Consider the following 27,297-nt stretch of genomic DNA (forward strand, 5'->3'; position numbering starts at 1 on the left):
TTTTGCCAGATTGTTCGCTGCCTATTTGTAGGGTCGCAGTGCGCTTCGTGAGGATGCTGCGCATATAGCGGTAGATTCGCTCCCCGCAGTTTATACTGCTAAGTTCGAGTAGTATGGCCAAGTGGGACACGTTATTCAAGGCGCCCTTGAGTTCGAGGCCGAGAAGCGCTTGTGCGTCACGTGCATCGCTCTGCTCGATAAGGTCTTCTTTGAGCCTTAGCATGACATCCTGACAAGTAAAGAGATTTGCGAAAGCCAGTCATTTCCGAAGGGAGCAAGTGATTATGTTCGATGTATTTGGAGAGGCGTAGGTGGATCACGTGCTCCAAGATCTTCCCTATGCATGAAGTGAGAGAGATTGGACGGAAGTTATCAATGTGAATTGGCTCATTCGGCTTTGGAACGAAGATCACCTTGGCTGCTTTCCATTGTTCGGGTATCTCCCCTTCTTCGAAACAGTCGTTGTTATACTCGGTGAGTTTGCGTATGGATTGCTCGTCGAGGTTGCGAAGCGTTTTATTGGTCCCAGAGTCTGGGCCTGGTGCCGTGGTGGTTCGCACTTGGTTGAGGGCATGTCGAACTTCCGCTTCTGTGATGGGACTGCAAAGCTCCTCATTGGGTTCTCCAGCATGGTCGGGCATGGGTATTTGCGCAGGAGAGGGCGTGTATTTGGACGCCAGGTTGCTGAACATGGTCAGCAGGTCGGCTGCATGTTCATGCAGCAGTTTATTCATCTGGTGGTTATTGTGCGTCCTAGACGCGTGGTGGGGTCGAGCAGGTGCCGGAGCAATTGCCGGGTCTTTTTAGTGCTGCGATTACCATGCGCTTCTTCGCAAATCTGAGTCCATTGCTGTGCTACCAATTTGATAGCGTATTGTTGGATCTGAGAGTCTAATATGGCGATTCTGATTCAGAGTTTGTGATTGTAACGTGCTGTTAGCCATTTCCTAAGTAAAGCTTGCTTCGCTTCCCACATGTGTAGGAGCTTGGAATCAATTGTGGCCAAGGGTGTGTCTAGCGGGAGAGTGGTGGTATGTGCCTCTACGTCTGCCTGCAAGGCGTTCGCCCATTGCTCAATGTCGGTAACGGTTTCTTCGTTAGTGTTGCAGCGAGATTTTTTGAATTACATCCAATTAGTAAGCCTTAGTGGTTTCGTGGCTAGCGGTCAGTGCTTAAAATCTATACGAAGTTCGAGGATGTAATGGTTGCTTCCTAAGTTGTTTTGGAGGTTTTGCCACGTCGCCTGAGTGATGCGATGAGTTAGGGTGAGGTCGGGAGATGTATCCCTATTGACGCTATTTCCTAGCCATGGGAAGTTTTAAACGCAACGAAGACAGGCCGAACTGGGCCAACAAAAGCGTCAGTGGAACTTGCTGAAACTGAATCGCCCGCGCCAACATAGATTCGGTTAGCGCATGAAGTGTATAAAAGCGCCAATATCATCTGCTTGAGAGCTGCTGAACACAGGTTATTCCCCGGCCACACGGTACACTTTCGATCGCGTTCGAGCCGTATAGGGATATAATTTCTCAACCACGATGGATTCCATTTCGTAGCTTGCGCAAACAAGTCAATCGCATACCGCGTGCTCTTGAAAGGTATCGTTATAACCTCGAACCTTGCGAGCGCGTCAAACGGACTAGTTCACAGACCAAATTCAGAGACAAATATCCTTGGACCATGTCCCCACGCGTCGCAATGCCTGAGTCACCTACGAAGTGACGCAGACATTTCTGTTGTTTATGAAGCCGACTGGCCCCAATGGCAGATTGCAAGTAGGCGTGATCGACAGCCACGTGTGTCCGCATGGTCAGTGCCTTCCTTTTTTCCGTCGCCTTTTCTGCTTTCTTTTCACCCCTTAACTCCCTTTCCCCCTGCGTAGGGTAGCCAACCTGACGCACGTCTAGTACACCTCACTACTTTACATTCCTTTCATCTTGCTCCCCCCTAAACCACCACATGTGTCCGCACGACCAGTGCCTTCCTTTTCCCGTCGCCTTTACTGCTTTCTTTTCAGTACTTAACTCCCTTTCCCTCGGCGTAGGGTAGCCAACAGGACGCGCGTCTAGTTCACCTCCCTACCTTGCATTCCTTTCATCTTACTCCCCCTTAAACTGCCACGTGTGTCCGCACGGCCAGTGTCTTCCCTTTTTACGTCGCCTTTTCTGCTTTATTTCCATCCCTTAACTCCCTTTCCCCCTGCGCAGGGTAGCCAACGGGGCGCGTCTAATACACCTCCCTATCTCGCATTTCTTTCATCTTGCTCCCTCCTAAACTGCCACGTGTGTCTGCATGGCCAGTGCCTTCTTTTTTTACGTCGCCTTTACTGCTTTCTTTTCATCCCTTAACTCCATTTCCCCCTGCGTAGGGCAGTCAACCGGACGCGCGTCTAGTTCACCTCCCTACCTTGCATTCCTTTCATCTTGCTGCCCCCTAAAATTTGATATATATGTATTTCAGCCACGGTATCCCCATTTGTAGCCACAGGAACAGCGGTGAGTCACGTGATTCGTCTGCTCATACACTTTTACACCGAATCACGTCACAGTGCAGCGTACTGCTACACATGACCGCTTTATTAGAGGCACTGGACCACGTTTGACGCGAGATTCGACGTGACGCGTTCCGTCAGTACTAGTTTATCATTCCTTATTATGATTGTCGCCAATATCTTGTACGTGATACCTTGCACATGTACAATACCTTGCATATGTGGTTTGGGGCGGTGATCCAAAATATTTCTCGTGAAAAAAATTTCACATTACCGAGCGCACACATTAAGTCAAAGTCTAAGTGCTCCGTAACGACGCTTTTATGCACTCTGTGGCAGTAGTGTGTTCGTGACCATCGAAAACTTTCGATCATGCATTTTTGATTGAAAAGTTAGTACAAAGAAACAAATGAGTATTTTGTCCGATAGCTTATTAAATACGCATGTTCTTGATGAGTTCAGATAAAAAGACAGTACTCCATGCACCGAGGTCATGCACATAAGTTTCCTGTTGTGCTCAGCAATAGAGTTAATTTGTGAAATATTATAACTGCTTAGCAAAACTAATGCCAGGCAGAGAGTCGTGTATGTTTATAGGCTAATGTAACGTGTTGAACGAGGGGACTAAAGTAAATGTGGTTAAGACTCTGCTGTCGACAGGTGTAACGTGTTATTCTAGAGGGCTAAACCAAAAGTGTTTGACTATCTGCAGGAAGTGCAAGTGATCTTCCTACCATCTTTAGTTTTTAAGCTAGTTTCCGTTGTCGCCGACCTCTTGTCGAAGCGACCTCGAGCCAAAATCCAGAGCCGTTATCCGAGCACTCAAAACGGCAGTACAATGAGAACATCCGGGCAACCAATCAAAACTTCAGAAAATGCGGTCTTTGGCATCCAACCCTTTGTACAGGACCGCATTACATATGCTAGTTAGGGCCCAAACAAGTTACCAAACATATTGCTTCCCAGTTTTTCCTAATGTTTGTTCACAATATCACTCAAGCAGTAACTTCTAGTACACTGAAGTTTTATTTGCGATTTCCAGTAGCGACGTTCATAAGGCAGATAGAGGGCACTATATATACATTGATTGTCATCTTTTGGTGCTTAGACAGGTTTGCCTGTGCTCTTTTCAACGCCAGCGGTCCGTGAGTTCCGCGGCGCGTCCGGCCCGCTGCGGATGGCTCTTTGGTCGAGACGAGCCTTGCAATGAGGTTATGTCTGTGACAGGAAACTACTGTGTCCATACGGACCCCAGTGCAAAGTACAGCGTAGTGTGACGTGGGGCGGTGTGGTGTGGCGGGGTGTACCGTTCTGAACGTGCACTACACCCATTTTAAGATTGTGGCTAGTATCATCTCCAACCAATCTGCTTTTCCGGTAGCCATTTATGCTCACACCTACTCTCAATTACGGGAGAGCCAGCATTTCTTTTTTAAGTAAGTCTGTGGTACTTTGGAATAAAATTGCGCCACTGATGCATTCATTGATAATGCATCGTTATTCCTTACTTCAGTGTATATATTATGCAGCGAACAAGCGCCCGAGTGCATCAGCAGCCATTTACGTCGTCAGCATGTGACCTCTGATGATTGCAACTGTTGCCGCGGTTCTATAGCACGCCGAGGTAGAGACACATGCACACATGCCGAAGGGCGCGGAAATTAGTTTTACCAGTGTCAAGCAACGCTAGTTTGCTATATCGCCAGTATATTCCACGAGGAGCGTTATGTTTAATTGAGAAATATGTGTAAGGGATGTGCTTCATGCGTTACTGGCCAGAAATTTGGCAATACTGGTGATAGATGCAAGGCTCTTCAAGTAAGAAAGGGGTAGGCTCCACGAAAGATCCCTGTCGATAATGCCAAGAAATCGGCGAGAGTTTGCATGTGAAATCGTTTGGTGCCTAATTGAAACGTGGTACTTTTTATGCTTGCTCTTTTAACTTAGGGTACAAAATTTACTAGCGTACCAGGTCATGTACATGTGGGTAAAAGCTGTTAATGTGCTCTCATCGGTCAAAATGTAGAGACCTCAAGCTGGGACATGCGTAGCTGTCGGGGTCGCTACTTTCTGCAGTCGTGCAGGAACCCCGGGACACGCGTTACCGCTGAGGCCTACGCGCATCTGTGGTCAACAGATAAGAAGAGCGTGACTGTCTGCGGTAAAAAACAAGGCAATGCCAATAAACGCGTTTGTACAAAGTGGTGCTGACAACCCCGCCCTGCGGGCCACCTCGGCAGGCGTAATGGTTAGCCGTTCGGAAATCCGTCCGCAGCACAAAGAGGGACGTCCTGAATAGATAGCTTTGAATCCACTGGAACAATATTCTATACCGATTCAAACATTCTCTGCGGCAATAAGAACAGCTTCGTGCCTTTACAGTATCATATGCGGCTTTCACATCGACGAAAAGCACGAATGTTATATATGCTTGGGCTGGTGCTTCATTGCGACAGCATTTATACGGACACTCCAGGCGAATCCTCACGGCTGTTGTCGTTACCGTGAGGTTCGGAATAAATTTAGGTATATCGTTATGCTATTCAACCTCGTAGTTGCCTAAACCAGGTCCTACGTTCCTGACTGAATTATTCCTCACGATTTTTGAGAACGGCAGCCCGCAAACAAATGTAGTGAAACGTAAAACGCGCAGCGCGTGGCCTTTATCTTAAATATATTCCAACTACTAAATATTAATAGTGCAAAACAATCAAAACAGCAAGTTATGTAACAGCAAGTTACGTAAAGCAAATTATGTAACAGCATGTTATGTAACAGCATGTTATGTACCAGCATGTTATGTAACAGCATGTTATGTAGTGGCGCTTGTGTAATGCCGTTAAAAGCCCTACACGGCGTGTTCAAGCTTTCAAGATTGCCAGAAATTTAGGCGCACTCGCGCATGCCGCGTCCGCTGTAATCGGACCGGCGCATAGTTAGAACACCGTCTGAGGAGTTTAAGCGCTTCGCTAAACCCTTGCTCTCGCTGCCAGAAACTGCCCAATAGTATTTGTTGTAGGGACGTCACGACGTCGATGACGTTATCATTAGAGGAATGGCCTCTTTGGAATCCAGTTATGGGCGCAGGGCATATGCTGTTGCACTCAAGATAGAGCGGGGGAAGACCATTGCTTATAATTTATCTTGCCCTCCCGACGCAGCTGGACACCGCAACGGGTCGGTAGGATGGGAAGCCGAGCGACGACTTGCTAGGCTTCAGGAGTGGCATCAAGCGGCTGGACGACGTTCGTGAACGACGCCATTATTCCGTGACTTACTCTTGTATTTAGGAAGTCTTACTTTAGACACCCTTGGACATCTTCAACTAGGGGAGATAAAGCGGCTTGTATGTGAGGCCGCCCGGCCCTGGTGACGACGAACGTGTGTAGAATAACGACGCCCATTCTGCGCTTTGGCTCTCCATCAAATGTGCTCCTAGGAAGAGTAGAAGCTTTCTGGGCAAGGAATGGTTAACGACGAGGTAACCGTCAATAACAGAATTCCGACAGAGGTCCTTGCGACATGCTTTCTGGAAATGGATGTGTCCTTCTTCCTCGAGGAATTGGAAGCTGCTATTGCTATAGCCAGAGCAGCTTTATCGCCTCTCGGCCTATGGACAAATGGTTCGAAGACGCTCAAGCTCCAAATTGAAGTTCGTACGGTGTCTGCGTGCACGTAGAGGAGTGTACGCAGCCGCTTCCATCGCACTCGTAATGAGATCCTTAAGGCAGCACGCGAGACTTTCCTTGCTTTCATATATTGATGCGAAAGCGTGAAATGTCCCATTGAGCTGCTGCGTGTGTGTATATTGCTCTGAGAGAAATGAAACAGTAAACGGAGAGCTGTCATCACATTAATAACTTCACTGGTTGCTAGCTAACGCCGAGAAGTTGCCCCGTTTGTTTCAACGCTCTTCGTTGCGTCAGCGTTGTGAGACGCCTGGTCACTAGAAATTTTTTTTTAAATGTGACAAGATCATTCATTCGGTGCAGTGATTGCCGAGAAGAACGATTTCTCTGTTTCCATGTATTAGATAGTGAAATCCGAGCTAAAAATCCCTCTTAAACGAACAATTGGGAGCGAACTCTGTCTCCTAATCTAGTTGCTGTATTATATATATATATATATATATATATATATATATATATATATATATATATATATATATATATATATATATATATATATATATATATATATATATATATATACATATATATATACACACAGAGTGTACCATAGCACAAAAGAGATTTAAAGAAATTTTTTTTCAGAGCCTCCTTGAATACCACCGCGAATTAAAAGTGGGCCTTTCCGCGACCAGGTGGTGCTGTACGTGGCTGGCATGCTTATCGGGAAGTGACGTTATATTATCGCAAAAAAAGAAAGAAGAGATTAATAAAACCGTAGTCATTACAAGTGTAGGTAAGGGTACAATATAGTGGAAGAGGTTTTAAATATGAAAGTTAAGACTGACATCGTATCGTAAGAAGGCTAGATGACGATATGTGTAGCAAAACCTGGTTAAGCTGGATGGGTTACTGTTTGTCGCTGTCCTGTTTTGAAGGGGATGTCAATTGACATCGCCACCATCACGGCCATCACCATCATCGTACTTAGAATACGTCGTCGACAGATAACATCCTGTACGTCTGAATGCCGAGCATCGATACAAATTTAAGTTTGACTGATAGATGGGATAGATGCGGACATCCCTTCTTCTCGTTTATCGTTCCATTCGTATCCTACGTTTGCTCGAAACTTTGTCGGTTAGTGATGCTGCGAGGTTCTGCAGCGTCGAGCAGACCCCACTTCGCAAGCGTGGCAAGGTATGCAGGCTAGACGAAGAAATCGGGGTTGCTAACAGAACTGACATTTAGGCGAGTTGGTATAGCTTCATCTTATGTAACAGCGCAAAATAGACACGAGAAAAAAAAAACGAAGGAAATAACGGGAATGGCGCGGAACTCGCATTTCAGAGGCTCATTGAAAGGGAAACAATTCACAATTAAGTAATGTGAACTTTGGGAACGCGCTATGAGATGAAAAAAAAAATGTGATACCATTTTCGGACGCATGCCCACATAAGCCGGACTCCAAGACCGTGATCTTTGCACGCCTTTCCTTTGCGTGCTGGTTGTGTGATTGAATTGCCTTAAAGTGGGATCAAGGTCCATTGAAATGGGTCGCGAAGCTTCGGACGAAAAGCGGTTTAGAACCAATTGTCATAGACACCAGAAAGGGTGGTTACGAGAGCAGCGATTGAAACTCCATTAGGTGAGGAGAGAAGAAACACTGTTAAAGAAAGACCGTCTTTCATTCAAAAATAATACGCGACTTGCATAAAACTATAAATAAAATTTCTAGTCTAGAAATTGACAAGAAATAAAATTTCTAGTCAATTTTATGTAGTAGTGGTGAGGAAAGAAAAGGATTCCTTCACATCTAAAATTAAGAACCAATAACTCTTCTTCAGCGCCCGCTAAGACAAAGGCTTTTCAAGCCACTATCAGTTGCAATGCAATGCAGCTCTTGTAGTATGAAGAAAGGCGTGGTCGTAAGGCTCACGTGCTACTATACGCCCCATTCACATGTTGCGTTGTTTTGCTGGTCACCGCTTGTCTGACTTCAGGCGGCTTTGTGCTTGAGAGGTGCGTTTCATCGTGCGTGGCGTGTTCAGTCGAAAGTAGTGAGTTACGACGGCCAGATAATTTTTCTTTCAGCTACCTTCGTGCGGCTACTCTGGGCGATCGATTTGGCGTCCAACTATGCCACCAGCATTAAGCACCTAAAGCTTTCTTTAGCCCGCAAATAAACAATGCTCCGTGCAAGGGTGCGACGGCGACGCCAATAAGGCTGGCGTTTCGCTACATCGCATTGCCCGCTAAAAGCCCGAAACAGCCATCGCACTGGCGGCGGAATAACGAAGGAATGATAGCGACTGAAGGACAAATGCGTATGACTACGATGGCACGACGAGAGTGAGACGTCGATTCTTAAATTAGGACGATGGTGTAAAGACGACAACATGACGGTGACGACATGAGGACAATGCGATCGAGACCACGTGACAACGGCGCTGTGACGACAACCGAAAGAAGAAGCGGGAATGACGGCGATGCCCGACCAAGACGGCACGACGACGGTTTCGACAACGGATTCATGGTAGCGTCCGCGTGACGACGACGCAATGACAACGATGCCATGACAACGCTGGCATGACCCCGTCTGAATGATGACAGCATGATCGCGATACAATGATCAACAAGGAATGGCTTCGATGAATCGACGAAAGTGGTATGACGGCGACGACATGATGACAATCGGATGATGTTACTCGAAGTGATCACAATGATGTAATGACAGCGTAACGACGATGGGCATGGGCAGGACATGTAATGAGGAGGGAAGATAACCGATGGTCATTAAGGGTTACGGACTGGATCCCAAGGTAAGGGAAGCGTAGCAGGGGGCGGCAGAGAGTTAGGTGGGCGGATGAGATTAAGAAGTTTGCAGGGAAAGCATGGCCACAATTAGTACATGACCGGGGTTGTTGGAGAAATATGGGAGAGGCCTTTGCCCTGCAGTGGGCGTAACCAGGCTGATGATGATGATGATGATGATGATGATGATGATGAACGACGACGGCTCGATGACGACTCTGTGAGGACGACGGCCTGATGACGCCTGTGTGACGACGATGACGTGATGACGACTGTATGACGGGAGTCGGACGAGAAAGCTAGAACAACGATGATGCAACGACCAAAGACGACACCATGACTCCGACCACGTGCCTATTGGCACAAGGTATCAGGCAGATTGGACCCATGGGTCGGAGTAGCAGGGGGGACGACTACAGCATGACGAGTCAAATCACGAAGCTGGAATGACGACGATTTAAGGGCAGGGATATGACAACACGACGGCGATGTGAGAACGAATGCATGAAGACTGTACGACGACGTGACGTTGACGGCACGACGAGAATCGGATAACAGAGCTGGAGTGACGAGTACGCAACGACGGCATCACGACCACGAGCCCGTACCTAGTGGCCCAGGCTGTTAGGAAACTTGGGCCACTGAGTCAGGGTAGAAGGCGTGATGACGACAGCATGACGAAAGTAAGATATCACGAAGCTGAAATGACAATGGAACGACCACGACGGCATCACGACCAAAAACACATACCTTGTGTGCCAAGCAGGAGGACATTGGATCACTTGGCAGGCGTTAGAGGCCAGATAGATAGATAGATAGATAGATAGATAGATAGATAGATAGATAGATAGATAGATAGATAGATAGATAGCTGGATAGATAGATAGATAGATAGATAGATAGATAGATAGATAGATAGATAGATAGATAGATAGAATTCGAAACGGCTGAAGTAGGCAAAGAATGCTGTTCGCAGTAAAAAAGAAAGAGACACGTGAAACACTCCGCAAAAGAAACGTCATCAACCTTCAAAGTTATCAACCTTAAGTACAGAAGGCAAGAGCCGTGAAGCTTTATGTGGATCTAGTGTGTTGACGTTGATTTCTTCAGTCGGGGCAGATACCGACAGGGTATTGACCATAAACCAACAATTGTAATCAGAGGCTATACATAATAGAATTCCGGAAAGACGCGCGTCAAGGAAGATCTTTCATGACGCACTCATTTTACGTATGGCGGTGTTCTCTTCCTTCAGAACACTGCGCATCGCAGCGCTGGCACCTCCGACACTCAATTCAGACGCAACCGTCACCACAGTACCAGCAAGAGAGAGAGAGAGAGAGAGAGAGATGCAAAGGAAAGACAGGGAGGTTAACCAGAGATTATCTCCGGTTGGCTACCCTGTACAGGGGGAGGGGCAAGGGGATGCGATAGGTGAGATAGAGAAGGATAAAAAAAAAGAAACCTACACACACACATGCACGTACACACGAACGGTTTCTAGCTAGCTCACAGACATATACGCTGAGAGCCACACAGCTTAACAGTATATTCGTGCCCCCCCCCCCTCCCTGCCAACTTGTTCGTTTGTTAAACTAACAAACGATTACTGTTAATGCGATTGGCAGCGATCGCAATGTGGGTCTCTAGAGCGTTCTGGAAGCAACGCGAGCTGAGCGGGACGACAGTCGAGTGGAACCTCGCGATTCACACCCCAACCTTCGATCGCGTCTCCTCAGCCTCCAGATGCCAGAAATAAAAGGAAGGCATCGTATCCCTTCCCTAGAATTTTAACACAGGCATGTTTTCTGTTTATGGGCTCTTTATTTAAAAGTTATTCAAAACAAAAATGTCAGTGCGCACCGATTTGTGGAACGCTGGCACTCCCGTCTGTTCTGTCTGCTTCGCGAAAAAGGTTAGACGCAAGGCAAGTAAACTTGTCTGATAATGCCAAGGGGCTATTCGCATCAATAAACGTCGCCATCATTATATACCAACAAGTGCAATCTACAAGAACCTTTCGCAAAAATGTGACGCAAAACGTCATTTCATAAAGGCAAGGAAGTATATAGCCCTCGTGAACTTCCACTGTATCTCAGGCAATCGTTGTTCTCTTATTCAAGATATCTATTAGCATAATAACAGAGCCCAACCCAAAATAGCAGGCACAAGACATTTTGTCTACCACAAGAGACTTTTTAAATAATGCACCATTAAGTTCCGCCACATATGATCTGAGATCAGGATTGTCACAGCCGGCAATCGCTTAGCGACCAGATGAAGGCTAGCCATAGCTCTCGGAAACTCGCATAATTCTTGCGGCGCCATGATGGCGCTTTGCTCACGCTCAGGCTCACGCACTGGGTGCACGGGCTACAATTAACGCGACAGCGTTAAGGAGCTTGTGTCGCAGAAAAACCGGTGTCGTCGGTGTCGGCGGCGTTGGCCATGAGCGATAAATCCCGGCAGGCACTTCATGAATAAAAACAACTTGCAAGATGGACTGGGTGGGAATCGAACCAGGGTCTCCGGAGTGTGAGACGGAGACGCTACCACTCAGCCACGAGTTCCATGCCTCAAAGGGGTACAAAGCCGCCTCTAGTGAATGCGGTGTTGCCTTAGAAACGAGCCGTAGAAAGTTATACTGCGGTGTATATCAGTATTTAACCGCGGTCATCGGCTGAAATAAAGTGCCCACGTGATGGCCTGGTGTGCAGTTCGGTTAAAGGGATAGCCAACGTTTTTTTTTTATGGTACGAGCACTTTTAGTGCACCGGAAAGCTTACTGGTCCGAGGGTCCAATCATACAGTGGTAACGCGAAGAACGCCGCGCAGCATATTTTTTATCAGAATTTTCCGATCTGCATGGAGGATGTAGTCGTACTCAAGTAACGTGCTGGAAACAGTGACAGGCGAGTGCCATAGCGATTGTACGCCGGCATTGGTGGGAAGCAGACGACAAGTTCGGTTCTATAGGTGCAAGAAAGTAGTGTTTCGTTTACCAAGCCACTGTTACTGTTGTTCATGTTTTATGGAGCATTGAATTACTTTTACAGTAATGGGTAGGCGATGTCCGACTCTACGCTACAGCGACGGCTCCGTCCTAGTAACGCAAACTGATCTCAAGAGCCATACTTTTGCTGGCTGTAAGCGCCAGGCTTAGTATTACTACGATTTTTTTCAGTCACGTCAAGCTGAGGGGTAGGACATACGAACAGTTATATCATTGCAGTGCTGGCACCCATTCACGGCACAGTTCGTCGATGGCATTTTGTGTCTCACAGAGACCATAGGAGTAGGGTTACTAACTCTAAAACTCGCGGCCGCGTACAACAGCCCTCATGTGCGCCGCGGTGCACTGATGTGCTCTGCCCACCCTTCCGCTCCACTCGTTACCACAAAGGCAGCGTCGATGGTCATAGCAGGCAGTTTCTTTACTTCGTAATACGCACTGAACACATCGCGCGAGCGCCTGATAATACACGAACTGCAATTTTAAGGAATTAGTATGACGTACTTAATGGCAGCCAGCGTAAGTAATCTCGTATATACTACATCTGAAATACCAAGACTTCACCGCCAGGCCGCTCGATGCATTGGCAAATTTTTTTAGACTTTCTTTGCCAACTTTCTTTGCCAAGTTATAGTTCCTACTTAAATCTAGAACAGCGTGCTGGATTGTATCACTATAAATCATGGTCATTTCATTTCCATCGAGCTCCACAACACATTCTGGCGGCAGTTGTCAGTCCCTTTAAGGTGGCATGCTGTCCAAAGTGGTGAAAACCATGGTCAGAGCTTATTCGCTGCTCTTTGGCGGCACAGCGTATTTCAAAGACAAACGGAAGCCCCCTATGTATGAATAAATAAATAAATAAATAAATCCCAACGATCACGCGTGGATCGGTCCCATGATGCATGTGTAGCACATGTGCCCATTGCTGTAGCCTCCTCCCCCCCAAAGGAAGAAAACAAACTAAGATGAAGCCATGCCGGATTTTGTTGAAAGGCCAATGCGATTTCAACTCTAAATTAATTGTCTACGTCGTATATTCTTTCCACTATATTGAGTTCCACTTGTTTTATTGTACGAATATGTATTTTAATGAATTCTACATTTTCATAAAAGTTTCCTCTCCAATCTCTTTTGATCCTATCCTAACTAATATAAAGTAACGCTTTCTCATTTCTTAAATTTCTTATTTGACCTCTAGCTACAGGGTTCTTGGTCAATTCCCCAGAGTGGATATGTGACACCAACTTCAAGGTCCGCGTCACTTTAAGTTTAGTCGAACCGCGGTACAGAGAAACCGGTCGAATGCACCACATTATACTTTCTCCGTCGTTTCCCATTCGTCTCCTGAACTCTGCGGCGCAACCCCCGCAGGCGCGACTACGGCACCCCGAGCAGCCTGGCGCTGCTGGACATGGTGAAGGTGATGGCGTTCGCCCTCACCGAGGGCAAGGTGGCCGTCCACTGCCACGCGGGCCTGGGCAGGACGGGCGTCCTGGTGGCCAGCTACCTGGTGTTCGCCCTTCGTTGCCGGCCAAATGACGCCGTGCGCTTCGTGCGACTCAAGCGCCGTGGCTCGGTGCAGACGCAGAGCCAGATCGACTGCGTCCAGAAGTTCGCGCAGTTCGTGCTGCCGCTGCTCGTCGTCTACCCCATCGTGTGAGTCGAGCGGCTGCCGCCAGGAGGCGGTGTTACACCTATTGGCTTAAAACCGCTTAAACTTCGTAAAGTAGCGACACTCTCCTCTTCCGCCTTCGTGCCTCCTCGTTTCTCCTCTTTTATACGCTCCCTCCTTGACCGTGGCGCCGCCTACACCGCTCGAGAGTAGCAACGGCGCCAACATGTGCTCCTCGCCTCTCTGTAGACGCTTCTCGAGCAAAAATGGCGCTGAAGCACGGCGCGAGGGCCCACGTGATGCTATTAGGCCAATAGCGACGAGGCGTTGGCTTCGGCCAGAGCGCGCGAGGAGGAGGCGGCATTCTTCAAAGCGTGCTGCTACTTTACGAAGTTTAAGAGGTTTTAGATAGGTTTAGGGGGGCAACGGGGGGTGGGGGGGTGGAAGGGATGCTTTGTATACACATACTCTGGAGCGCTGGGTGTAGGCATGCGTACGGAGGGCAACCCTCAGCTAGATTTGTGTACCCCGTGAAAACTGTCGGGAACGTCTGCCTTCCAGAAGGATGCGCTTGGGTTCAAAGCTAATGGGAGTGTTAAATAGTCAGTGGTGGAGGTAAGCAAGATCTGTTAGGAGTATCGATACAAAAAAAAATATAGCAGGGAAGAGAGATTGTGTCAGGGCCGTGAGAGGCATAGGTTAACTTTGCGAGAAAGATGCTAGTCTGCAATAAACACAGTAGAACTAGGTTAGCTTGAGCAGGCTAGTTGACTGTTTGTTGCCGCCTCGTTTCAAAGCGAATGTCACTATAAGTCATCATTCAGTTACCCCATACCAGACCTCGGTGATTGAATCTGCGATCGAGACTGGTAAAAGACGGCTGGAGTATTTTTGCGTGCAGGTATAAGGAAAATGCTGAATGAAGACTTCGTTTTATTTTAGAATATTAAAATACAGTAAGATTCGTAGGTATGTAAGCACGAAATAGGGGTATTACGAGTAGTATAAATGCAGTAGAAAGGTTCCAAGAGTCTTGGCGCGAGAGGACGTTCATATAACACATCGAAACATTCCCCTCATTTTAAGGACGCCACGTGAAATTGGTGGCGTGCCATATACAAACGCCTCAGAGCCTTATCTTCAGGACTGTTTAGCCCGCACTACAGCAACCTCTTGTGGACAACTGGTTGAAGAAAATTCCGCCGTGGGATAGTTGGTTAGACATAGTTCAACCAAAACATGACACTCGGATGTCGTGATTTGTTTTCTCGCTCAAGTCCTCTCCCTTCATCGCTTTGCTCAACAGTTTTAAGTATGATAATTAGTTCTTTGTTAGTGTGTATAACAGCTTGTTGGTGTGCACTAGTAGCGCAACGCAGTTAGTGTAATGTGTTAGTGCGAAGAGTTCACTATAGTTAGCGTGGAGAACAGCATAAATATGCCTCTCACTAAAAAGCAGAATAAAAGGGAGGCCAATCTTTATTTAGTATGCTTCACTTACAGCTTCAAACAGCGCTGAGCACAAACCAACTGACTTTGTTTACACTTGCCTATTTTATCCGCGCTCAATACGAGCAGGTTCCGCAAACCCTTCTGTTTGTTTTGACCCTCCTTGCGAGAAGTGGTCGAATATCCGTGCGGACCGGGACTGAGGCGCCCGCTCCCTGTTCAACGAGCTTGAACTTACTTACGAGTCAGCAAACACACTTTGTCGCTAGCATGACTGAATTACTTTGACGAGGAAGCATTGTTATTGTCGACAATGCCGTATAGTAAATACAGCTCGAACACGAGTTACGTTCACTTGTGGAAATAAGGGAGGCCGGGTATGTCGTTCTTTTTTTTTTCTCGTTTGTTTCGAAAAAGAATGCTAGTGCGTAAATTTGCTTCAAAAATAGCTGAAGGCATTCCGGGATCAGGGGTACCGACAAATGAATGACTTTGATACTAGCTTTCTTATTCACTGGTTTTGCACTATTAGTGCACCAAGTGCCTCCACCGGTGTTTCTATGTAAAAACAAACAAACAAACAAACAAACAAACAAACAAACAAACAAACAAACAAACAAACAAACAAACAAACAAACAGACAGACAGACAGGCAGACAGACAGACAGACAGACAGACAGACAGACAGACAGACAGACAGACAGACAGACAGACAGACAGACAGACAGACAGACAGACAGACAGACAGACAGACAGACAGACAGACAGACAGACAGACAGACAGACAGACAGACAGACAGACAGACAGACAGACAGACAGACAGACAGACAGACAGACAGACAGACAAGCAAACGAAAAGCAACAAATGAAAGCTCTATCGTTGGGCACAAATTCAAGAACTTATTAAACAGATTGTGTCGTCAGCGTAAGCAAAGCCGGAAATAAAAAGAGGTGAGAGATAAATAGCTGCATAGATTGACTGGTAAAAGATACAGTAGAGTGCGAGTTCTATGCTGTTTGCTTGGGCAGACATCAGCCACACTTTTATCTCCTATTTGTTTCTCATTAGCCTTACAACGAGATTTTATATCACGGTTCTTTAGCGTCATGCATTTGGATGGCACTATATCGCTTGTAGCGCTGCTAACGTACTTGCATGCTGTCGCTCGCAGGTACACAAGCAGAAAACCGACCAAAGTAGACAAATACAGGTAAGGCCATTGCTGAATGTGCGCTTTGTACTCTTTTCCAACGTGAATAATGTTTAGCATTGGCATTAACCAGCAAATCATTTGAGTTTGTAGGCGTCATTTGTTGTGGTATAGCGCCATTTAAAAGTATCTCGTATCAGACTTCCACAAGTATGACGGCCGCGCACAACAGTGGTATATGAACCGAACTTCTAGTGTAAATCAGCGACTTAGTCGGTGAAATGCACAGTTGTAAACTGTCGCAGAGACGTTTCCAAATTCGAATAATTTCTGTTCGCCTTTCTGCTACAGGCCTACCAAGGCTACAGATTTCACCCTCATTCAGTACCTAGCCAAACAGCGAAAAGTCATGCATGGTACGGAGGCGAGGCATCTGAGGTACATTCCAAAGGTAAGCAACCTTTCCCGCCATTCTTCCTCTTCGCAGATATCGATGGCGTGCAAATATTCATTTCTCTCTTCGTAGAACGCGATATGTACGTGTTAACCCGAATAATTACATTAACACGTCCTAGACGCCCCTTATTAAACAACTATATGGAGAAACAACATTCGTAGATATTAGTGCGTTTGGTATTGCTATAATCCAAGAGAGCACAATTAAACCTTAAGCCTGAGGTTTACACCCTACTGCATCGTTTCGAAAAAAACAAGAAATGAAAAGAAACGAACGCTTCAGAAATAGCAGCACTGAGCTTGTCTTGTCTCTAAGCATGCTCTATGGCTTCGTTCGGACACTAAACGTAACAGCTTAGCGATATTTTTGCACACATAACCGCATGTGTGCTTGATTGAACATGCGCAAGCGTTCACACGTCATCGCATGTTCGTACCTCCTATGCGACGTCTCATCGCTCATTGGGACACTGAAGCAACACCATTCGACATGCACGGCGGCTCTATCGACAATCAAAGCGTCTACGAACACGTCAGTTTGATCTTACGCGTGGGCAGATATAGCTTTGCTTTTTTATCCGTGCATCTATGCATTCTACCACCTGTCGCGCACTTCGCAGTCTACGAGCTAGACGAACGACTGCGTACCTCCGTTCTTCGCAGCTATGTGTACGTTTACGCATAATATCAATTGCTCTTCTGCTAAAAGTTGTAAAATAAGAATTGTGCAGATACAGATGCCGCATATTGTGCACGATTGTTCTTTCGTTCGGTGGTGCTGGCTTCCTTTGGCAGGCAAAACAGAGATGACGCTAATAAAGGTAATATTTATAACACAATAGCAAAATAATCACCTTAATACCGTAACGATTCGACATAGTAAGTCTGAAGAACGCAAAAAGAACACTTGGCTTTCAATAAGGAATACCGAAAGCCAATGGAATATAGATCAGCAGGACACTGAGTTAACACAAATAATAATAATAATAATAATAATAATAATAATAATAATAATAATAATAATAATAATAATAATAATAATAATAATATTGATGCCAAACAGATTAATTCGAACTATAGTCACACAGATTGCCGTTTCAGGAAAGCAATAAGTTTAATGTTCGAATAAGCTAACCAGCGCACATACCTTGCCGAAAGTTTTGAAACCGCTTCCCGAGCGACATCTGCCACTATCATATGAAGCCAACAGACTATGTCTGTTGGCTCCACACATTTGTGGGTCACAAAAATCGGGCTCCTTGCTTCATTTTCTACTTGTTCATTAGACCTGCCACTGGAATTTGTCACATAACTTTGGAGCGTGTGTGGTCATCAGCAGTTCTCGTCTTTCCTCCAAGTTCAAGTGACTCACTGGTTGTGTTCCCGTTTGGTACAACTGCACATGTCATCACCAGTGCTCACGTTTTAATAAAAGACTGTGTTCTTACTCACTAACAGAGAGAGAAAGAAAGAACACTTTACGTGCTGTTTTAGCAGATTCTCAATAATTGTGACACATGGAACGCTGTCTGCCAGAGGCGTCTTCAAGGTGTTCTCGCTCTCTCTGAAAGAAGCCAGTCCAAAGCCACGAGTTCTTGGCATTTCCGCGTACACCAACGCACCGCAGAACCAATTTTATCTCTACATGATTGTCAGTATAGCCGTATTAGAAGGCGTTCTGGATCAGAAACCTCATTAGCATGTGGCGGCTTCACCTGGGCCATAAGATCTCGCGGCCGTCCTTGCAATATGGCTTGCGGAGGTCGACACACGTTAGTCTTGTTGCTGGACGAGTTGGTGCTGTTTAGTAAACATTTTTTTCAACGGTGCGAAAACCAGACACCACACAGGGAACACGACTCCCGCGAGAGCCTAGTGCATGTCAAGTTTTCAGTGTTTTTTTTTCGTGCATTTTTGGCGTGGCACCGCTTAAGAGAACCGCTTGAAATAGACTCCACGTGCCTGCACATGTGTCGCCAACTTTGAACCCTTGACTTCTGTTGCAGATCTTGTACGCCCTCTGCGAGAGGCTACTCAGGCTGAGTCAGTCCAAGGGTACGCTCAGCACGAGCAGCGTGAAGAGTTCATCGAGTAGCAGCATCAGCAGCCGGAGCAGGTACCTGAATTTTTTTTTCATTGATGTCGAACGAGAGGCGTAGAGGACGATTCGAATGATGTTAAGCGCGAACTCGCTAGGCCTTACAACAATCTCACAATGCTGTTCCACAACCAAAGAAACGTTCAGGAACATACGCGCTTGTTCTGTTGACCTTGAAAGCCTCTAACTCAAAGCCTATACTTCGTTTCGTATATAATCTGGCGTGCGAGTGGAAATTATTGGGCGTGCTAAAGCGCTGGAAGCTGCCTTTTAGAGAGTGGTTGAGGCCGAGCAGACGTCCCTATGACGTGGACCGAGGGCCACATGATGCAAGGACGGGTGCATTCGCACGGTTGAGCCTCAGGACAGCTGGCACCGACATAGCTTCCGCTGCGATGCAACGGATGGCATTCAGCCCCGTCAGTTTGTTTTTCTTCTTGGGAAATTTCCAGGTGCGCTGAACAATATCAGGGCGAAAGTACGGTGAAAACGAGTGAGGCTAGTGCAGGTTTGTCCCGAGCCCTTCTTGCGGCAATGTCGTGTGCCCAACATATAGATGAACACGTATGAATTTCCTAATTTTGTTCCGTGGACCTTTTAAAAAGGTTTTCCATATTTTGTCCATAAATACCGTTTCTGAAAAAGAGCTTCCTGAGAAAGCCCCATAAAGGGGCTCGGAGCTATTACACTAATGATGAACAGCATGCTGTTGCGTAATACTTACTTATATTCACTAATAACTCCATATACACCTGACGAGAGCATCACCCTGACGGACAAGAGAGGCCCGAATTTGTTACGCAGTTGAAAATTTTGAGAATTTCATTTAAGAAGAGGTGCGAACAGAGGGTTTTGTTGATGCGCAATCACATGGACTCTTGATGCGTACTCACGAGGTCATCGTGCCGTCTTGCTTAGGTCTCTAGAGATACGAGAGACGAGCAGTTCATAAGGCTGCACAGAAAAAAAAAGAAAAGAAAACGAAAAAAATACCCCAACTAAATTTATCTCCCGATGAATGTCGATGCCACTGTGATTAGCAGAGAAGCAATGTGGTAACACACCGTATTGACACCAAGGTCCTGCTTCCCTTATGACATCTCACTGCAAGGGACATGTGCTTTCTGGTGGCTAATTCTTCAATTTTACATTTCCTCAATAATATAAATTCGTAATGAAACCGTCGGCCCATGTACCTGTCGCAGTCAATGCGAATAACGCGGTGGTGTACATTTAAAAATTTTGTGCGTGTTCCTACCTTCTAAGGAAGAATGCTGCGCAATAAAATAAACAAAAATGCTGCGCATGTTTCTTCTAGCTACGCTTAAATGGGTCAAATGACGCTTGCAGAAAGCCGACAGCCGCAAGCTGCATTCAGCTGACGCTGCTTTCTCACTGTCATTTTGAGGGACAGACACCGGCAGCCAGTCACCTACCCCATTGCGCGCTAGTGTGTTTTGTGCTATTTCTCCAGTGTTATTTCATTGAAATTCTACGTTCCCACTTCCAGTTTAGTGCCGCTATGCAAGTAATGTGTCTACGTGTACAGTTTCGGTAGTGATAGCTCGAAAAATTTAATACGGTGCTCATTAAACCAACTTGACTTGAGGACACCACTTCGTAACCGCGCCGACCATCACTCCGTATGTCGCACCAGTTATAATAGTTAAGTACAGTGTCTTTATTTCACCGGTCACACAGCTCATTTAAAGGAATGTGTATAGAGCACACCTGACTAGTTATCCGTTTTTCACGCACTTGAGCTGTTACATCGCCGTCGTAATAAGTCGCTTAACTTGTCAAAAGTTGAGTAGCCGTCAGCGGTCACATTTTTTTGAGCCAAGGATGATACGCATACCGGGCAACGGTGGCTTGTGCAGGGTGACCCGACCGTGCGGCCGAATATTATAGCGTTTTTGAGACCCCCTCGCCCCGTGCTACATTACCGTGTGGATCGCCCTATCAGCACACAAGTTATCGCAGCATTTCGCGTGCTTCTCGGTTCGCTCCCTCTTTCTCTTGCAGTTTGCTCCGATGAAATCAGGAGTAACGTGAGACTTTACAAACGCTGTAGCTCCTGCAGTCAAATGCCCCCCTCCCCATTCACCGCTTTCGCATTGTAGCGGTCGACTATGCCTGCATCGTACGTGAGTGTGCCAAGGTACTCCACCTATTCCTTTGCGGGCGACCGAGTTTCCGTCCGCAGGGCCATACGTTATGCGGCGAAAGCGCTGCGTGTACGTAACAACACCACACCAAGCTCGGTAAGAGCTGCAGCAGAGAGTGCGCGCGTTCCACACCCTTTCTATACGCGCCCTGCGCTCGCCCGCGTACGCATATCCTTGAAGATTGTGGCGGGAATCCAACGTGCGCCACAGAGTTGCCGGCATTATGCAAAGTGTCTACAACGCCAGTGTTTCACGATATGACGACGCATCCACTTACTGCGCGCCGAAACTGAAACCGATCCGTAGAAACAAATGCTAGAGCAAATGGACGATGTCTAAGACATGGCGGCTGTGGAGTGTTTCCGGCTCCACCATTACTTCCGGCGTGCGCAGCCTGCAAAAGCACAGTCTTCGCGATTTGTTTCTGCCACTCTACTACAGAGGCAATGGTCACCGGGGCGTGAATTGGCTCGCCATCTATTTATATAGACACGCTTAAATACGTGCCAGTAATATTTTTTTCGAAGGTTTAGAGGTGTAAGAACTTCATTCATTGCAAAAAAATTGATAATTTTCACGTCAATGAACCCCTTTTTAAGATTCTTTCTCTCTTTCCTGGTGCATGCAGCAACTCTCTTCGTCCTAACAACTGACTTTTGTGATTGTAATAATATTTCACTTGGCTATTGTACTATGTTATATTACTCCTATTTTTATTGTGTTGTAAATTTGCATTACTTGTTCACTACAGAAGTTTCTTCGCAATTTTTGTCTTACTAAACAGCTTTATATTCTTGTTTTTTCACACTGTTCCTTATTTTTATGAAATTGTTTGTAAAGTCACCGTAACCAATGCTTGATCTGTATCTTTTTTTATTTTGTTCATGTATGGGAGTCCCCCTGACAGTTTCTAACTTTGGGACTCCCTGTGTAGTGCTAATCCTGCATACAATTCTTTGTAAAACTCACATCGCTGATTAATAAACTTGAAACTTGAAACTTGAAAACTTAAACCCGTCTTTCCAGCACGACGGCCGGTTCCACGTCCAGCATGGCCAGCACGGCGCGGTGTCCCAGCTTCGAGCTGTCGGAGCTGGACCCCTTCTGGAACTACTTCCTCTCCTCCACCGTGAGCCACGACCGGTGGCGGCCCACGGCCCTGAGCGAGCGCGGCGACTCCGCGGCAACGAGCGGCTCCTCGGTGGCGACGACCGCCGAGGACATCCTCACCCCGTCTCCCGACGATGACGACGACGACGAGGAACCGTCGGACACGGACGCTGTCCTGGACTCCCTCCTGATCGCCGGCCTCGCCGGTCTCTTCGCGTCGACGCCCAATAGCCCGGAGTTCAGCAGCTACGAGGACGAAGAGTTCGAAGCCAGCGAGGTGGGCTGCAGCAGTCAGGACGACGAGACCCTGACCGAGAACGCCTGCTTCAAGGAGCTGTCGTCGCAGAAGGAGCTACGGGCACGACGAGAAGTACGCAATCAGAGAGCCGAGAGTCAAGTGTATTACGTGACGCTGAAAGAGCGTGTAGCGCGAAGTGGACCCGCTTCGCATGTAAACGTGCGTTTTAACGCGATAGCGTTATGTGCCCCGCTTCGCGAAAAAATTTGGTTTCGGATGTCGTTGCGTGCGAAATCATTCCGAACCACAACCACACAGGCCCTCGGCGTGGTGCCGAGGCGTTGCTGAACTAATTGAATTCCTCAAAGTAAATTGCGTGACAAAAATCGTAATGTATGACCTAAGCACAACCTGTAGACATGAAAGCGTCGGACTGTAATTTGAATATGCCAGAAAACATAGTTCTGTTACGCGGAAACTCAAGCACAAACATGTTTTCTAGCGTTTCTACCATTCATAAAGCGGCGAGGCCAGCTCGTTTCCTTGCTACAACACTATCCAGATGGCTCTCGCCTCGGCGCCTCTGCAAGAAAGCTGCGGTTGCCGGGAAGAGTGACAAGCAGTCAGGAATTTTTGAATGCTATCGGCGTTCTACTCTTAAAGGCGAAGCTTAAGCGTCTTCAAAAATTTTCGCTTAAAAAGTGCAGAAAAGGAAGCGTTGCGCTTACCGCTACTGTGCTATTGCTCAAATTTCACAAAAATATCGCACTTATTGGCAAGAATTGCTGTGTGTTACACTTGGCACTGATTCTTGTCTGGATTGTTCTTGTCTGGATTTTAAACCTCACTCTCTCAGTGAGGTTTAAAACATGGCGGCTATGTCACTTCCGGTGCCTGCATCATCGCAAAGCATGGGTTTCGAAATCATTCTCCATTGATTCCTCGAGGGTGCGTCCAAGATGCGCAGATGAAAGCATTATGACACCTTTATTCAAAAAAAAAAAAACGAGAACCAGGCTAGTAACCGTGCAAAATGTTATATTGAACAACTAGAACCATAAAATGTGGTCTTTCTGCAAAATTTGAGAAAGAACACAGCCGCGTTGACGCCATAAGCTTTTTCTTATCTGCGATTTCAAGAGAAAGACGTTTCTGTATGAAAAGTAGTACAGTAACAACAGGACGACAGCAGACCGACACAAGCGCTAATAGGTGGTGTCCAAAACATGGCGTCTATGACTTGTTTCCGGCTCCGCAATTGCTTCTGGGGCATGCAGGCAGCAAAAGCATGCCCTTCGAGACTGGCGTCTGCTATCTAGAAAGAGCCACCGCGGAGGCGTGGATTTGGATGCGACCTATTGGGAAAGTACGATAATTCATACAGGTTCCTAGAAAGTAGTACATCAAGAAGGCCAGATAAAAAACAAACAAGCGAGAACTGCAGGCAAAAACGAGTGAAACAGTAAAACAAACATAATGTAGTAAAAATAGCGAATACAAAAATAGAAAATGAAATAGCGGCACTCGTCCCTCTCTGGATGCCGTCCTGTTTTTACTTCTTCGCGCTATAGACCCTTTGAGCAGAACGAAATACAAACAAGCCCAATTTGCTGCCCTCTGATTACTTGCCAACAGAAACATACTGAGGCCAGGCATCGAACGATTATAGTACCGAGCCGCTTACAGTGCAAGCACACGTATAGTTAGGCACCTAAACATAGGGTGGAACTGCTCTCGGCCTTCATACACCGAAATGGCAACCGGTGCTTTAACGTGCTCTAAACTGAAGTGACTTGCGCGCTTTTTTTTAAAATGCGAAGCATTTCTTGGCGATCATTTGCCAGTTTGACAGTATCTATCTATCAGCCGCGTACGTCTTGGTGTTCTCATGGTCGTTTCGTTAATTTGGTATGTACCAACATGGCATAATACGACAAGAGTGTGTGACGAACCTAAGTGATCGGTCATGGCATGAATATCGTCACATGCGTGTCATGTAGGCCATGAAACAGCCGCCTACATCTTGGTGTTCTCATGGTTGTTTCGTCAACTTGGTAGGCTCCCCGCGCAACATCAACTCCCACAGGGCATGGGATCTGCCGGCTTTTTTTCTTTATTTGCTGATGTTTATTAAATGACGAGGCCATAGGAAATTAAGCTACTGAAGGGCTGGGTACTCCCAGCCCTTCAGCAACTAAGCAATAAACTTCAGCAATAAACTTCAGCAACTAAGGATTGCAGGAACACACACACACACACACACACACACGCACACGCACACACGCGCACACGCGCACACGCGCACACGCGCACACGCACGCACACGCACACGCACACGCACACGCACACGCACACGCACACGCGCACACACACACACACACACACACACACACACACACACACACACACACACACACACACACACACACGCGTGCGCGCGCGCGTGCGCCAAAAGAAACCAAAAACAGTTACGGCGAATACACCAGCTTCCTTTCACGTAAGCAAACTTAGTAAGGATGTAGTAGTAATAATAAATGTTGAACATCGAGACCTCACCTAGGCATCAATGAAAATATATTTGAAGCCTTTTAACTACATAGGCGGGGGCTTAATCTCGCTGACTGCACATCGGCCACGCATCTCGTTGTTTTCAAGTTTTCAGGTATTCGCATTTTTCTGCTAATCGATATGTAGCCAACATAGCGCGCAGTTGCATTTTTATAGCTAACACATTTCTGAGAGAGGAAAGTTATCATAGCAGCAGGAATATTCGAAGCCCATAGGTACCATCGCCTGGTTACTCTTCGGTACGGCTTGGATGAAACTCTCAGAGGCCACCACATTTGGAGGGGAAATACTGGGAACTCACCGAAGACAAACTCCACACAACCCGAGACTCTGAAACCTGCAGCGCATATCTTCCTCAAAAATCTGGTATATACATTTCAAAGAAGACACTAACACCGAAGGAGATCTCATAGTCGAAAGACCGAGTGCGAGACCTCGTGTTAACACGTACATAAAAAAAAAACTATGCAACGAACAGCAACAGGTTATTCAGAGCAGCTAACATCGTACAATGCAATATGAGCTTCAAGGAATACAATAAATACAACGTTGCAAACAAACAGAATTATGAAGAAGGAACTATCGAATCAACAAGTAAAAGCGCGATTTCGTTTTGCTTGAATCAACGGAACACCTTTTATATCTGCAGGGGATAAATTCCACAATCAAACAGATGGAAGAATTAACAGCGAACTTACAAGGCGAATAGTAATAACGCTTACTATACATTCATTTCAAGAGTACCGCCAGCCTCCGATGAGAGGCTTTAAGCAGTAGTAGTTACAGACATTAGGATCAATACAATGAATACAGGGTGCGAAGCTTGAGCAGAATGTAATAGCACTCAATGGAAGAAAACATGAACAGCGTGTCATTTGCCATCTTAGAGAGAAGTTGAACATTAAGGGACAGAAAAACGAAATAATATATATATATATATATATATATATATATATATATATATATATATATATATATATATATATATATATATATATATACGACGAGTGGCAAAGGGTTTCACAACATACATCCTATCAGAAAGAAACAGTGAAATGGGCTGTACAAAAATGCTTAGCAGTGCCAGGCGCATCAGAAAATACATGCGTGGAATCACGTGGGAGGGCAAGCTGAAAAAAAAAGCAACAAACCGAGGGAGGGTAGTCGATGCACCCCGCACTTTTATGCAATTACTTTAAATAACTGTAGGAATGAATCAATGGTGTCGCAGGCAGCCGGCGCAGCAGGAAGTACATTCCCTTCCCTAATGGTTCGATGAAAATATGATAAGATAAATATAAGGTAATATGATATGAAATATGACATTATATGGTAACGTTGTCAATAGGCAAGGATATTTTCCCGCCGCGATTTCTCATACTGCTGCAATTGAAAACTGTGCGGGCGGGGTGCTTCCCCAGCACATAGGTATTGTAACTTAGATATAACGAAGCCGTGACATACACGTCGCAGGTAGACTTCGCTCGAAGGAATTAAATATTCGTTCGTTCGGTAGGAATACTTTAACAATATGACATGAAATAACAAATGAAATCCTGCGTAGCGATTTGGCGTCCTGTTACGAAAATTTGGTACCACGGCACGTACCCTATTTACTTGATAGTAGCGCGCACTCGATTTCCACATTTCAAGAAAATATAAATTCAATGCCCGCTCGTTCAATATGAATTCAATGCCCGTTCTTCGCGGTAAAACAAAGAGAGTAATGGAGATTTGTTCTCATTCGGAAAGAAAAACTTCATATTTACGGATATACAAATCCCGTATGATTAATTTAGGCCCTGTACCCATAATACTAGATGGTTCTATGGGATCCTGCATGAAAATTTGTGTGTCCTCATATTAGCATGCATCGTCACATGGAACGGGACACATCGGGCTTTTTCAATAAGGATTGCATCCGAGCCAGAAATGATCCATTATCACTCATCGTCGCTGTCAGAGGGCCTCTTTATAGCTATCTATAACTCATCGTATATTACCTTCTGAACTGTCGAGGCTACGTCGGCTAAGCAAAATCTAGCCTGGGGCAAACCCTCCTAAATTGACCATCATCCTCATAATCATCATCATCCTGGTTACACCAACTGCAGGGCAAAGGCCTCTACCATACTTCTCCAACTACCCCGGTCAACTACTAATTGTGGCCACGCTGTCCCTGCAAACTTCTTAATCTCATCTGCCCACCTAACTTTCTGCCACTCCCTGCTACGCTTCCCTTCCCTTGGAATCCAGTCCGTAACCCTTAACGACCATCGTTTAGCTCCCCTCCTCGTTACATTTACTTTTTCTTGATTTCAACTAAGATATCATTAACTCGCGCTTGTTCCCTCACCCAATCTGCTCTTTTCTTATCCCTTAACGTTACACCCATCATTCTTCTTTCCATAGCTCGTTGCGTCGTCCTCAATTTAAGTAGAACCCTTTTCGTAAGACTCCAGGTTTCTGCCCCGTAGGTGAGTACTGGTAAGACAG

The 27,297-nt window shown here is 46.2% G+C and overlaps 1 protein-coding gene across 1 annotated transcript in view; it reads left to right on the forward strand.

Annotated features, from left to right (window-relative positions):
- LOC135896118 (protein tyrosine phosphatase domain-containing protein 1-like) overlaps positions 1–27,297 on the forward strand; it is a 117,857-nt gene that overhangs the window by 83,413 nt on the left and 7,147 nt on the right. Inside the window, exons 6-10 of the mRNA XM_070520963.1 lie at positions 13,322–13,606; positions 16,185–16,223; positions 16,515–16,614; positions 18,626–18,735; positions 21,912–22,365. Of these exons, the coding sequence (XP_070377064.1) occupies positions 13,322–13,606; positions 16,185–16,223; positions 16,515–16,614; positions 18,626–18,735; positions 21,912–22,365 (988 nt within the window). The remainder of the gene's footprint in view (positions 1–13,321; positions 13,607–16,184; positions 16,224–16,514; positions 16,615–18,625; positions 18,736–21,911; positions 22,366–27,297) is intronic.

The sequence above is a fragment of the Dermacentor albipictus genome, chromosome 6 (genome assembly GCF_038994185.2).
Source record: "Dermacentor albipictus isolate Rhodes 1998 colony chromosome 6, USDA_Dalb.pri_finalv2, whole genome shotgun sequence".
Taxonomy (NCBI): Eukaryota; Metazoa; Arthropoda; class Arachnida; order Ixodida; family Ixodidae; genus Dermacentor; species Dermacentor albipictus.